The 12,710-nt window shown below is 38.7% G+C and overlaps 1 protein-coding gene across 4 annotated transcripts in view; it reads right to left on the bottom strand.

Annotated features, from left to right (window-relative positions):
- NME7 (NME/NM23 family member 7) overlaps positions 1-12,710 on the bottom strand; it is a 157,742-nt gene that overhangs the window by 123,718 nt on the left and 21,314 nt on the right. For all 4 annotated transcript variants that reach the window (XM_007531790.3, XM_060197949.1, XM_060197948.1 and 1 more), the window contains exons 2-4: positions 11,725-11,832; positions 10,370-10,536; positions 4,186-4,296 (exon numbers count right to left, since the gene is read on the bottom strand). In XM_007531790.3, coding sequence (XP_007531852.2) covers positions 4,186-4,296; positions 10,370-10,536; positions 11,725-11,832 — 386 coding nt within the window. The remainder of the gene's footprint in view (positions 1-4,185; positions 4,297-10,369; positions 10,537-11,724; positions 11,833-12,710) is intronic.

Here is a 12,710-nt window from a genome sequence, read left to right as displayed (position 1 = left end):
AGTCTTTGTTATGTTGACTCTCTCAAAAGCCTAGACCAGGGAGAACCAAAGCAACCAGTGGCACAGCCATATACAAGATGCTGGGTATTATACAGCAAATCCTAACAGTTAACTTTTCAAAGTTAACTCAATTACCAAATAATGTGATGATAACAATAACTATCCATTGTCTTCTTGAACCCTAAGACAGTAGGAACCTCACATTTCCACTATAGAGCCTATATTTCCCCCAGTCCTGGAACCTTAGCGTGGGGCCCACTTTCCTGCATGCTTCTCTCAATTTATATCAAATAATATTGCATCCGCCGATCACACAATGAGTGCCACCTCAGCATGCTTCACTTCAGACTGTGTCCAGAGACTTCAAGTGTGGAATGACAACCCTTCAGCTTCATTACTCGGGTGAGACCTTTCCTTTCATAGTATTCTCTAATTCCATCCCAGGTGGTTCACTTCCTAACAAAGTCCCAAAACCTAGATATAGACCAGGTCCCCTGGGATACAGCATATGTTCACACATATCCATAAACTAGAGCAAATTATATACCTGAAAGCAAAAGTACACAATAGTCTGCAGTGAGTAGCCCCCAACACTTCATCTGCACTATTCCAGCCTTTAGGTCCATAATTGTTCAACAATTTGTTTGGCTTTGTATGTTAACTCTCTTTTCAGCCACCAGGTTCCAGAGGACAGCAGGATGCCTACCAGACTTCCTTGGACAGATGACCCCACCAATGTGTCCTGGAGCTCTGCTTCCCCAGAGATCCACCCTACGAGGGAAAGAGAGAGGCAGACTGGGAGTATGGGCTAACCAGTCAAGCCCATGTTCAGCAGGGAAGCAATTACAGAAGCCAGACCTTCTGCAACCCACAATGACCTTGGGTCCATACTCCCAGAGGGATAAAGAATGGGAAAGCTATTAAGGGAGTGGATGGGATACAGAGATCTGATGGTGGGAACTGTGTGGAGTTGTACCCCTCCTATCCTATAGTTTTGTTAATGTCTCCTTTTTAAAATAAATAAATAAATAAATAAAATGTAAAATGAGGCGTCGGGCGGTGCAGCAGCAGGTTAAGTGCGAAGGTGGTGTGAAGCGCAAGGATCCCCGGTTTGAGCCCCCGGCTCCCCAGCTGCAGGGGAGTTGTTTCACAGGCAGTGAAGCAGGTCTGCAGATGTCTGTCTTTCTCTCCCCTTCTCTATCTTCCCCTCCTCTCTCCATTTCTCTGTCCTGTCCAACAACGATGACATCAATAATTACAACAATAATAACTACAACAATAAAAATCAACAAGGGCAACAAAAGGGAATAAATAAATTAATATTCCAAAATTTAAAGTAAAGAAAGGAACATGTCAAACCTTTAAAAAAAAGATGTAAAATGAAAGTGAGTATGAGGCAATATTTATTTGTGTGTTATGGCTACAAGTCCTACTTTCATTTAACATTTACAAACAAAATTTAATATCAATTATAGAAATTTTATTACTAAAAGTGTTCTTTTCTGACATGTCACTGAGCCCATCGTTATCTTCAGTAAAAATCTAAAATTTAAATGAACACAAGCAGCCTGGAAGTGGCACAGTGGCACAGTAAGTATGAGGTCCTAAGTTCAAGCGCTGGCATCTCATGTATCAGAGTGATGCTCTGGTTCCATCTTTTTTCCTCTCTTGTTCATTAATAAATACTTTCTTAAAAAAATAGCAATACCTATCCTACAGTTTTGTTAATGTCTCCTTTCTTAAATACATAAAATAAATAAATAAATAGCAATGAAGTTAAATGCATAATTTTTCCTCATAATTTTTATCCAATGCTCCTTTTTTTTTTTTCTAACTTTATCACTGGGTCTTTGCCACTCCACACTGACTTTTTCAGATAAAAGGAGATACCACAGAACCAAAACTTTCTCCATTATGGTGGGGACAAAGTCTGAACCTAGGTTATATATATGAAAAGGCATTTAAGTAATTTTTCAAGGTGTTTCTACAGTGAGCAAATTTGCAGGATTAAGTTAGGTATGCTCTGTATAAAGAGCAGACTTGTTTACTTCTTGCTCAATACTTTGTGCTATCCTCAACTGTGAGCATGGCATCAACCTGGGCCCATAACATCTTCCTTATGGAACATTCAGACCATTTAACCACCACAGACAATACTTCATGCTGCTTGGTTGGCCTAATACAGTCCTGGGTCTCTAATCCAGAAATTTAACTACTAGCACCCACAGAAGATTGCTATTAATTTATTGGCTTGCAAATTGGAGAAAACTCCAGGTCTCTGATGAAATATTAACTAGATATATAAGGTGTTACATACATTAATAGGTTTTCTGAGGTATACTTATCATGAGAAGTTTAAAGCTGATTTATCAAACACTGGAAGTACATCACACACACACACACACACACACACACACACACACACAAATGTGAATCTCACTTAACACTATTTGAAATACTCTCTCCAGAATTCAGTCCTACTGCTTGAGAAAGAACATACTCCTATTGGGAAGAAGGTGAGGTATGGTTACTCCCATCTTGGGGATGAGAAATTATATCCTCTGATAACCATGTAAATCAACATTTCCTCAGTAAAGTGAGATAAAGAACACGTATTCTAATTACATAGATAGGTAGGTGTTAACTATTTTTTCAATTTTAATTATCTTTAATTACTTATTGAATAGAGACAACCAGAAATCGAGAGGGAAGGGGGTGATAGGGAGAGAGACAAAGAGACAAATGCAACACTGCTTCACCACTCACAAAGCTTTCCCACTACAGGTGGGTACTGGGGGCTCAAACCAGGTGTTCCACCGCTGGCACTAGGTATAACTAAAGTCATGACTTTCAGTTTCCTAAATAATAATGCTATAATATCATTAGGACCACTACCAACAGCTAACATTTACATGCACTTACTATATCTCTGGGGGTTTTAAGAACCTTTCCATGTACTAAACTCAAGCAAGCTTCATCACATCCAGGTGCACACTATTACACCTATGTTGTTCTGATAAGGAAAGCAGAGCAAAGAGTAAGCTGTGCAGTCACACACTTGGTAAACAGCATACTGACAAGCAATCTGGCATTTGACTCTTCTCCAAAATTTATGTCTTCTGTATGTGAAAACTACAGTGGTTATCCTAGTGGTGGAGGGCTAGATGGGTGAAACACAGAACTGTGATGGTCGGTGCATCTCTGTAATCTTATGATCTTGTAAACCATTGTTAAGTCACTAATAAAAATGAATTTTAAAAATATATCTAAGTTCCCTGCCTTTATAGAAAATATCTACTGGTGAAGCATATTATTTAGGGGAGAATCAAGTATCTATCATGTTTGTAATAAAATTGATGATATCTAGTTAAGGTTCCCAGGGATCACATTCAGTATAAGTTAAGTAAAATATTTACTGTTATCCATTGTTCCTGTTCTCAGAGACAAAAAAATAAATGTTCCAAGGAACATATAATCAGAGACAGTATGGGAAAATACCTGACCAAAACAGGGGGGACTAACAATGGAAGGTGTCTTGACAGCTATGTTCACACCCCGTCATATAGGAGAGCTACCTTATCATTACATAACTTGGAAAGTATTTGGTCAGAGAAAATAAATGGTTAAAAAAAAGAAGAAGAAATAAATTTTTTTCAGAAGAAACAAAATATTTGCCAATTGTATATGTGGGGGGCACTAAATAATTACATTTCTAAATGAATAATGTTAGGGGAATCTCCACAGTTTACTCCCTTGTCACATTCAAATAATCAAATAACCATTTCTTCTATGTTTTTTTTAAAGATTTCTTTTTTTTTTATTTTATTTATTTTCCCTTTTGTTGCTCTTGTTGTTCTTCTACATTTTTATACAGCGTGTTTTACTTGTATATTAACAGAATGTTACATTTTTCAAGCACTGGTACTATAAAAGTAGATAGTCATGAATGATTAATAATAAATTCATGAAAGATTAATAATTAATGAAGAATGTATAGCCAAACAATAGCCTTCTTTATTTGCCTAGAGTCCAATTTATGCATCTGTTACCTACTGTATATTTTCCCATTCTAAAAAAGAAATTTGCCATTAGTGGGAGGTGTTTTTTTTTTTTTAACAATTACAAAGTTTTTTTGTTGTTGTTTTGTTTTTAAGAAACTACAGTTGAAAATCACCAGCAAATTACCTTGAAAGCATCATCATTTTGAGTTTGGTTATAGTAAATCCAGCTTTGTTTATGATTTCAATTATTTCTCCAGCTTTTGCTACTGCATCTGGTTTTATCAAGGCTAATGTTCTATAAAGGAATAAAGAATAATAGTCAAGATTTGCAAATAACCCAAGTACCAAACAATAGATGAGAAGATTAGGGAGTTGTGCTAAACATTAACTATGAAATACTACTCAGATTTAAGTATATATATATATATATATATATATATATATATATATATATATACATATCACAGCCTTTTGTTATAGCATGGCTAAACTGGAGAGATTCATGCTAAATAAACTTAGTACAATGGGGGAAATAAGACATACCAAATGTTCTCACTCATAAGGGAGATTTAGGAAACAAAGAGAAAAAGAGGTAGGGTGAAATAAGTGCAAACAGTTAAATTATGCATGCAGAGCTGGGGTCATACTACAGTTGTAAAGGGTTTTAGGAGGAGTGAGCCTACATTGGTGGTAGGTAAAGTGGGCTAGTACTTTTTTATGATGTGAAATTGCACCCCTAAAACAACAGTCTTGTAAAACATTTCCTCAATATCATTTTTTTTAAAGAATAAGTTTGAAAGTAAAAAAAATAGCTGTTTTTTCCACTAATTGTCTTAGCAGTAGTAGTTCTCTTATCATCCTCAAACAAAATGAAAGAAGCATAGTAAAGGTCTCTTAAAAAGTTATGCAACGGTTACTATTTTTTCTCCAAGGAAAATAAAAATTAAGTACCCAGTGTAATAGCATAAAAAGTTTAGGGGAAAGACATCAAATTGTTTTTCATTGAAGTAACATTTCATTATAATATTACCCTTCAGGTGTACATCATTATCAATCAGCTCATGGTAATAATCTACAAGTGATTCAGATGTAAGGAGAAAGATGGGAAAAAAAGAGAAAGAAAAAAGGAAAGAAGCAAAGCAAGACAACCCAAAACCATCAGACTCCACTAGAAAAGGCTACATAAAGATATGGTTAAGCACACACGGTGCAAAGTGCAAGGGCCAGTGTAACGATCCCAGTCCAAGCCCCCAGCTCCCCACCTGAAGGGAGGAAACGCCCCAAGAAGCAGGTCTGCAGGTGTCTACCTTTCTCTCTTCCTCTGTATCTTACCCTCCTCTCTTGATTTCTCTGCCCTATCCAACAAAAACAACAGCTATGATAACAATAACAACTACAACAAGCAGAACAACAAAGGCAACAAAATGGGAAAAATGATCTCCAGGAACAGTGGATTCATAGTGTAGGCTCTGAGCCCTAGCAATAACCCTGGAGGCAAAAAAATAAATAAATAAAATAAAAATAAAAATGAAAGACATGGTTATTTCTGAAAGGGAAAAGAGAACAGAGAGCTTATTCAAAGATACAGGAACTGAAAACTTCTGAAACATGGGGGTGAACTGGAAATACAAGTCCATGAACCTAACCAAATAGCTAGTTATCTAAATGCAAACAGAATGTCACTAAAAACACATTAGTAAAACTATTAAGTTCCTAATACAAAGAAAGGATAGTGAATGTGGCTAGGTGGGGGAGAAATCTAAAAGGCATTTTCACTAGGATTTCATCAGACTTCTCAACAGTAACTCTATAGGCCTGGAAAGAGTGAAGAAATCTTAAATACACTCCAAGATAAAAACTGCCAGTGAGAAAGAAGTATGCTTTCCTGCAACCCTCTTTCAGGAATGAGGGAAAAACAAAGGTCTTCCCAGACAAACAAAATAGGAAAATTGTCATTTTTAGTGTGCCCTGTAAAAAAAAAAAAAAAAAAAAAGGGCTGGGTGATGGCGCACATGGTTAAGCACACACATTACAGTGTGCAAGGACCTCAGTTCGAGCCCCCAGTCCCCACCTGCAGGGGGAAAGCTTTGTGAGTGGTGAAGCAGGGCTGCAGGTGTCTGTCTCTATAAATATAGCCCCCTTTCCTCTTGATTTCTGGCTTTCTCTATCCAATAAACAATAAAAATTAAATCTTTTGGCTTCCAGGTTATCACTAGGGATCAATGCCTACATAATTCTTCTACTCCCAGCAGTTTTTGTTTTTTAGTTAGAGGGGAGGAAGAGAACATAGTATTGCTCTAGACCTTATGAGGTTTCCCTCAGATAGGTAGTCCCATGTAGCGGCCACGGGCTGGAACCAGAGTCTCTAAACAGAGTAAAGTGTGTGCTCTATACTAACCCACCCTCTGAAAACACAAACATTTAAAACTTTAGTTTCACAGGATGCATTTTTATAAAAAAGGGCAAATCTCTAAAAGTTGCACTAGCTACCTAATGGAGTTGGCTTCTGTTCTCTTTAACTTCCACATATGCATACTATGTAGTCAGTTCAGCACTGACTTGGAAATAACAACAAACTCTTGCATTAATACAAATTAAGTGCTAATAGTAAAGGTGAACTGATACACAAAAAGCTAAACATCTTCTTACTTGACAACAAACAGTAAATGCCATACTAGCTTCTGAACTCCTATCTTCCTCAAAGCCATACAACAAAGCAATGCACTGCTCCCACTCAGAGAATCTAAAGGTTAGGGAGATGCACATCACCTGAGGCCCTCATTATGCAGATGAGAAAATTAGGTGTGAAAGAGAGGCCAGCACCAAACACCAGACAGCTGGTCCTCAATGTAGGGAAAAACAATAGCTTATCTCCCTCCTTTCACACCAGAAATAGCATCACCACTATTCAAATTGCCTAAAAGGTATCACAAAGCTGTCAAGAGTAGTGTTTATGAATTTAAGATAGAGTGGATGAGTTGGAGGAATTGGGTATTATGTTTACTTGATGTGAAAAATTAGAAGAGTAGCTGTATTTTTCCTTCTTTATGTTCAATTGTTCTAACACATTGGTATTATATCAGGAATCTAGGTTGGCTTTTCATAGTTGGCTTTTTCCACCACAAAGACGAATGTAGCTACAAATAAAATAACTCAAATGCCCTTGTTCACAGTTATAGGTAACATAGCTAAAGTTGAAAACTTTTAAAGAACAAAAATTGTTCATCTTAAGTCTATTCCAGCTATCCCAATCATTTTCTTTATTTTGAAGCAAATGGATCATTTATATTTCATGTTATATAGTTTTGTCAAAACAATACAATTTTTATATCTTTTACTTTTTAAGTTTACATTACTTAAAGACTTTAGTCAACTTGCTCCATAACTTTAGCTTGTGCTAAACTCTGAAAGAACATTTTATAAAATATAATTTGAATGTGTTAGGTCCCATATTTGATCCCAGGATTCCATATGCAGTAAATAAAATATGCTCTGATATGTGTGTCTCTTTCATAAATAAATCTTTTTAAAAAGGAAAATATAAAACATCAGCAGCCATCAATTCCTGTGAACAAAAAGCAAAATGAAATGTGTAAAACCCACAGGATTGGACTGGGGAGATAGCATAGTGTTAATGCAAAATATGTTCATGCCTGCAGATTCTCTGGTCCCAAATTTAATACCATTTACTATCATAAATCAGAGCTGAACAGTGCACTAGTGAAAATCAAGTGGTCAAAAACCCCACAAAATGTAGTTTAAAGTGCAACTGTATTTCTCTTTTTTATCACCTAACCAGAGGGAGGTCATTGATGTAAATATTAAATAGTGTAGGAGCCAGAACAGAGCCCTGGGGGAGGCCACTTGAGACAAGTCTCCATCTGCTAGACTTGTCACCCAGATGTACCCGGAATCTTCTGTTTTGGAGAAGAAACGATATAGTGTTGGCCACCCATGGAGGCAGGCATCTTGAGATCTTGACTAGGAGACCACGGTGCCAGACCGTGTCATAGGCTGCTGTGAGATCAACAAAGACAGCACCCGTCTTTAAATTCTTCTGGAATCCATTTTCAATGTAAGTTGAGAGGGCCAGGGCTTGTTTGCAGGTAGATCTTCCTGGGCAGAAACCAGCCTGGGCGGGTGATAGGAATTTCTCTGTAAGATGAGAAATACGTGACAGAAGCAGCCTCTCAAGGAGTTTGTAACACACGGAGAGGAGAGAAATTGGTCTATAGCTGGCGGCCAGTGTTGGGTCTTTCTTTGGTTTCAAAACCGCTATAATCTTCGCACGACGCCAAACTTTGGGCATAGACTCAGATTCCAAGATGTGGGACAGGAATGAAGTGAGCCACTTCTTTGCCGCAGGACCCAGGTTAAGAATGAGTTCTGGGTTGATGTTATCATAGCCAGCAGCTGTTCCCAGTTTAACCCTCTTCAAAGCGTCTTCCAGTTCAGACAGTGTAAAGGGAGAGATTTTTGGAGATGGACAAGATAACCGGAAGTGGGATGACCATTCATGGGAAATTTCTGGGTGACAAGTCTAGCAGATGGAGACTTGTCTCAAGTGGCCTCCCCCAGGGCTCTGTTCTGGCTCCTATGCTATTTAATATTTACATCAATGACCTCCCAGAAACTTCTTCAAGGAAGTTCATCTACGCCGATGATATCTGCTGTGCAACTCAGGCATCCAAGTTCGACATCCTCGAGGAAACACTCACGAAAGACATGTCTCTGATATCTGATTACTGTAAAAAATGGCGACTAATCCCTAGCACTGCAAAAACGGTATCATCTGTTTTCCATCTACACCATGCCTCAGCCTCGCGTGAGCTTAATGTACAGCTTGGTGATACGAGAATCCGGCATGAAGCCCAGCCAGTCTATCTTGGCGTTACTCTCGATCGCACTCTGTCATTTCACAAACATCTCATAAAAACTGCAGCAAAGGTGGGTGCGAGGAATAACATCATTGCAAGACTGGCCAGCTCCTCATGGGGCGCGAACGCTTCCACACTACGATCATCCTCTCTGGCATTATGCTATTCCACTGCAGAATACTGTGCCCCAGTATGGTTCCGTAGCCCCCATGTCCACTTGGTCGATTCCAAATTATATTCCTCCATGAGGATAATTTCTGGAACCATCCGTTCCACCCCGGTTCCATGGCTGCCAGTTCTTAGCAACATCGCCCCGCCAGATATTCGTCGGGATGCGGCATCATCTAAGTTCATTTCCCACGTCTACGCTTGACCGGACCTGCCAATATACGCGGATATCTTCGCCCACCCTGTTCAATGCTTGACGTCTCGTCACCCAATCTGGTCCCCTACGCCTACACTGAACTTCTCTGTTCCAGACTCTTGGAAACAGAGTTGGCAGTCAGCTGAGGTAAAGAACAAACACCTCATCACAGACCCCTGCAAGCGTCAACCTGGCTTTGACCTAGCACATTATGATTGGGCTCTCCTCAATCGCTATCGAACAGGCCATGGCAGGTGTGCCGCTATGTTCCACCGCTGGGGAGCCAGAGACGACCCGAACTGCCCCTGCGGCTACAGACAGACTATGACCCACACAGTCAACGACTGCCACCTCTCCAGATTCAAAGGAGGTCTCGAAACTTTACATCAGGCTCAACCTGATGCTGTTGACTGGCTACGGAAGAAGGGCAAACGCTAGAAGAAGAAGAACCTAACCAGAGACAAAGGGTTATCCTGACACCTACTGTTTCCTTCCTAATTTGGGATATTTTAGCAATTAAATTAGTAAACTTCATTTACACACTAGGTTTAACTCATATATTTTTTTCTTAAGCTGCTAAGCTAGTCAAGCTAAATAATGGACTCATCCCAGTACTTGGCACATAGTGTCCTACTCATTCTGAGTTTTTTTTTTTTTCTGAATTCTTTAACTGGGTGAAAATCCACATTGTCCTTTATGACCCAATTCAACAGCTCCACAAAGCCACTCCTACTAATCCACAATAAACAACCTTTCTCAGTCTCTACTGGGCTCTGTTTTTTTGCCCACCAACTATGTTCCCTATAAACGCCAAGACTTTTTAGAAAATATCCTCAGTTCCTTGTGAGATACATGCTCCTAAGAATATGAGGAATATATAAAAAGTCTGGGGTTCCTCTCTTTCTGCTCCCTGGAAATAATCAGTGCCTCAGTCCATGGGTATCATCAGTCTGTTATAAGTAAAATCAGAATTAGTCTAGTTCCACCAAATTCTAAAATGGTCATAATTCTGGATTGCTTAAAAAAAATCTGTTGTAAAAGCACAGATAGAAATAAGAAATTGGAAAATTGGTAGCATGACACCTACATGATGTTCTAAAAATGAAAAACAAAATTGTACTTCTTACTTTTCTTTCCTACTTCCCAGTTGGCGAGCTGTATACTGATCTCCATAGTCAATCAGCACCAATTGTCTCGAGAAGACATTAATTTTGTTGCCTATAAATAAATCTTCCAAGTGAAGATCATCATATTTGGTTCGTTTTAGAAAGGTACGATGATTCTTTACATCATGCTGAAACAAAAAGTAACAATATAGTAAGATAGTTATCAATAATAATCATATATAAACTAGTAATAGTTTTTATTCTGCTTTACTAGTTATTTTGTGTTCCTTCTTTGCTACAAATATAAATCAGAATTTTATAACATTTTATGCTATATCTGTTAGTCAACTCTAGTAATGATGCAAAAATTTTTTACAAATTCATGATTTTTAAAAATGCTGAACAGAGGGGGCCATGCAGTGGCATACCAGGTTAAGCGCATATAGCATGGAGTGCAAGGACCAGCGTAGGAATCTGGGTTCAAGTCCCGGCTCCTCACCTGCACAATGGGTCACTATGCAAGCAGTGAACAGGTCTGCAGGTATCTGTCTTTCTCTCCCACTCTCTATCTTCCCCTATTCTCTTGATTTCTCTCTGTCCTGTCCAACAACAACAGCAATAATAACAACAGCAATAGTAACAATGATGACAACAATAACAACAGCAGCAACAAGATGGAAAAAATGGCCTCCAGGAGCAATGGATTCATAGCACAGGCACTGAGCCTCAGTGATAACCCTGGAGGGAAAATTTTGTTGTCAATTCATTTCAGTAAAATTGGTGCCTATTAAATACCACAGACATTCCAAACTTTTGTTTTGGTCTGCACAAAACTCTAATACCAAATAAGCCTAAAGGAAAGAGATTACTAGTGAAGTCACTCAAAGAAATCAGTGGTACTTGCTTAACTGAATCTTCAATTTGACTTTCTGTAGAAATAACAGCTTTCAATAATGATATAAATCTGAGCATGACAATCTTTCTAGATAGCTATTTATTTACTGTTATACAACAGCATAACACCTTGCCAATTTTATTTTATTTTATTTTTTTAAAAGGTTTTTTTTTAATATTTATTTTATTTATTCCCTTTTATTGCCCTTGTTGTTCTATTGTTGTAGTTATTATTGTTGTTGTCGTTGTTGGATAGGACAGAGAGAAATGGAGAGGGGAGGGGAAGACAGAGAGGAGGAGAGAAAGATAGACACCTGCAGACCTGCTTCACTGCCTGTGAAGCGACTCCCCTGCAGGCGGGGAGCCGGGGTTTGAACCGGGATCCTTATGCCGGTCCTTGTGCTTTGCGCCACCTGCGCTTAACCCGCTGCGCTACAGCCCGACTCCCATACCTTGCCAATTTTAAAGAAAGATTCACTTACCATTTCCACAGATCCATCTCCTGGGTAAAATAAAAGTTCATAACGTCGAAAAAGTGAAGCATTTGGGTCAAACCACTCTGCAATAAAAACAAATCTCTCACTCTGATTCTGAAAAAAGAGAGAGAGAAGAATTTGAACACTCACTCATATCAATGCAAGCACTCTTGTATATATCATGCAGATTGAACACAAGAAATTTGTAGCAAACACATATATTACTACTTATCCAGCATACGGGGTAATTCTGCCATTCAACAATATAGCAATTACCAACACACCCTCAAAAATATTTCTTCTGATTTCTTATTAAATGGCTTTCCAAACCTGAGATGACTTACGAACCATCCAATTGTCCTGAGCAAATTAGTCATTTTAAGAACACAAGCTCCTGAGCTGACTGTGGTTAAGAATTCAGTCCTTTTGAAAGCAAGTGATTGATACATATCAGATAATCATGACTTATAGAAATAAAGCTCTCTGAGAAGCTGGCTTTGACTACATGAAGTTCTACTTGCCCTATCTGGAAGAATTCAATCACATTGGCATATTGCTGTCACTAAAATTATAGTAAGTATCTTTTCTCTCCTTAGTCATTTCACACCATAGTATCTTTTTATAGAGTTAGTGAGGAGGATGTGTGAGTCTAGGTCTTCCTGGAAACAGACACTAAGATCACACTAACTTGTGCAAGTTTACTCCTGTAAAAAAAAAAAAAAAAAAAATCAGCAAGGGGAATTCCTAGGGAAGGAAATGAGGAGGATCCAGTAGTCAGCAGAGCATAGGAAAATCTGACCTGAGTGTTCATCAGGGAAGGAAACTTAGGCACTAGTTCCCACCCCCCCACCCCACCCCTTCTTTGTTTTCAGTCAGGGGTCAGAGGGGGTTGCTGAAGCTGATCCATAGAAATCCAGATTCCTTCACTTTCGAGAGGACCGGCTGACATCAGTCCCCTGATCCTGTCAGTGGTTGAAAGCAGCCCTTGGGAA

Source organism: Erinaceus europaeus, chromosome 9, assembly GCF_950295315.1.
Source record: "Erinaceus europaeus chromosome 9, mEriEur2.1, whole genome shotgun sequence".
Classification (NCBI taxonomy): Eukaryota; Metazoa; Chordata; class Mammalia; order Eulipotyphla; family Erinaceidae; genus Erinaceus; species Erinaceus europaeus.
Note: the sequence above shows the minus strand (reverse complement) of the source record. Positions and strands in the feature narration are given on the sequence as shown.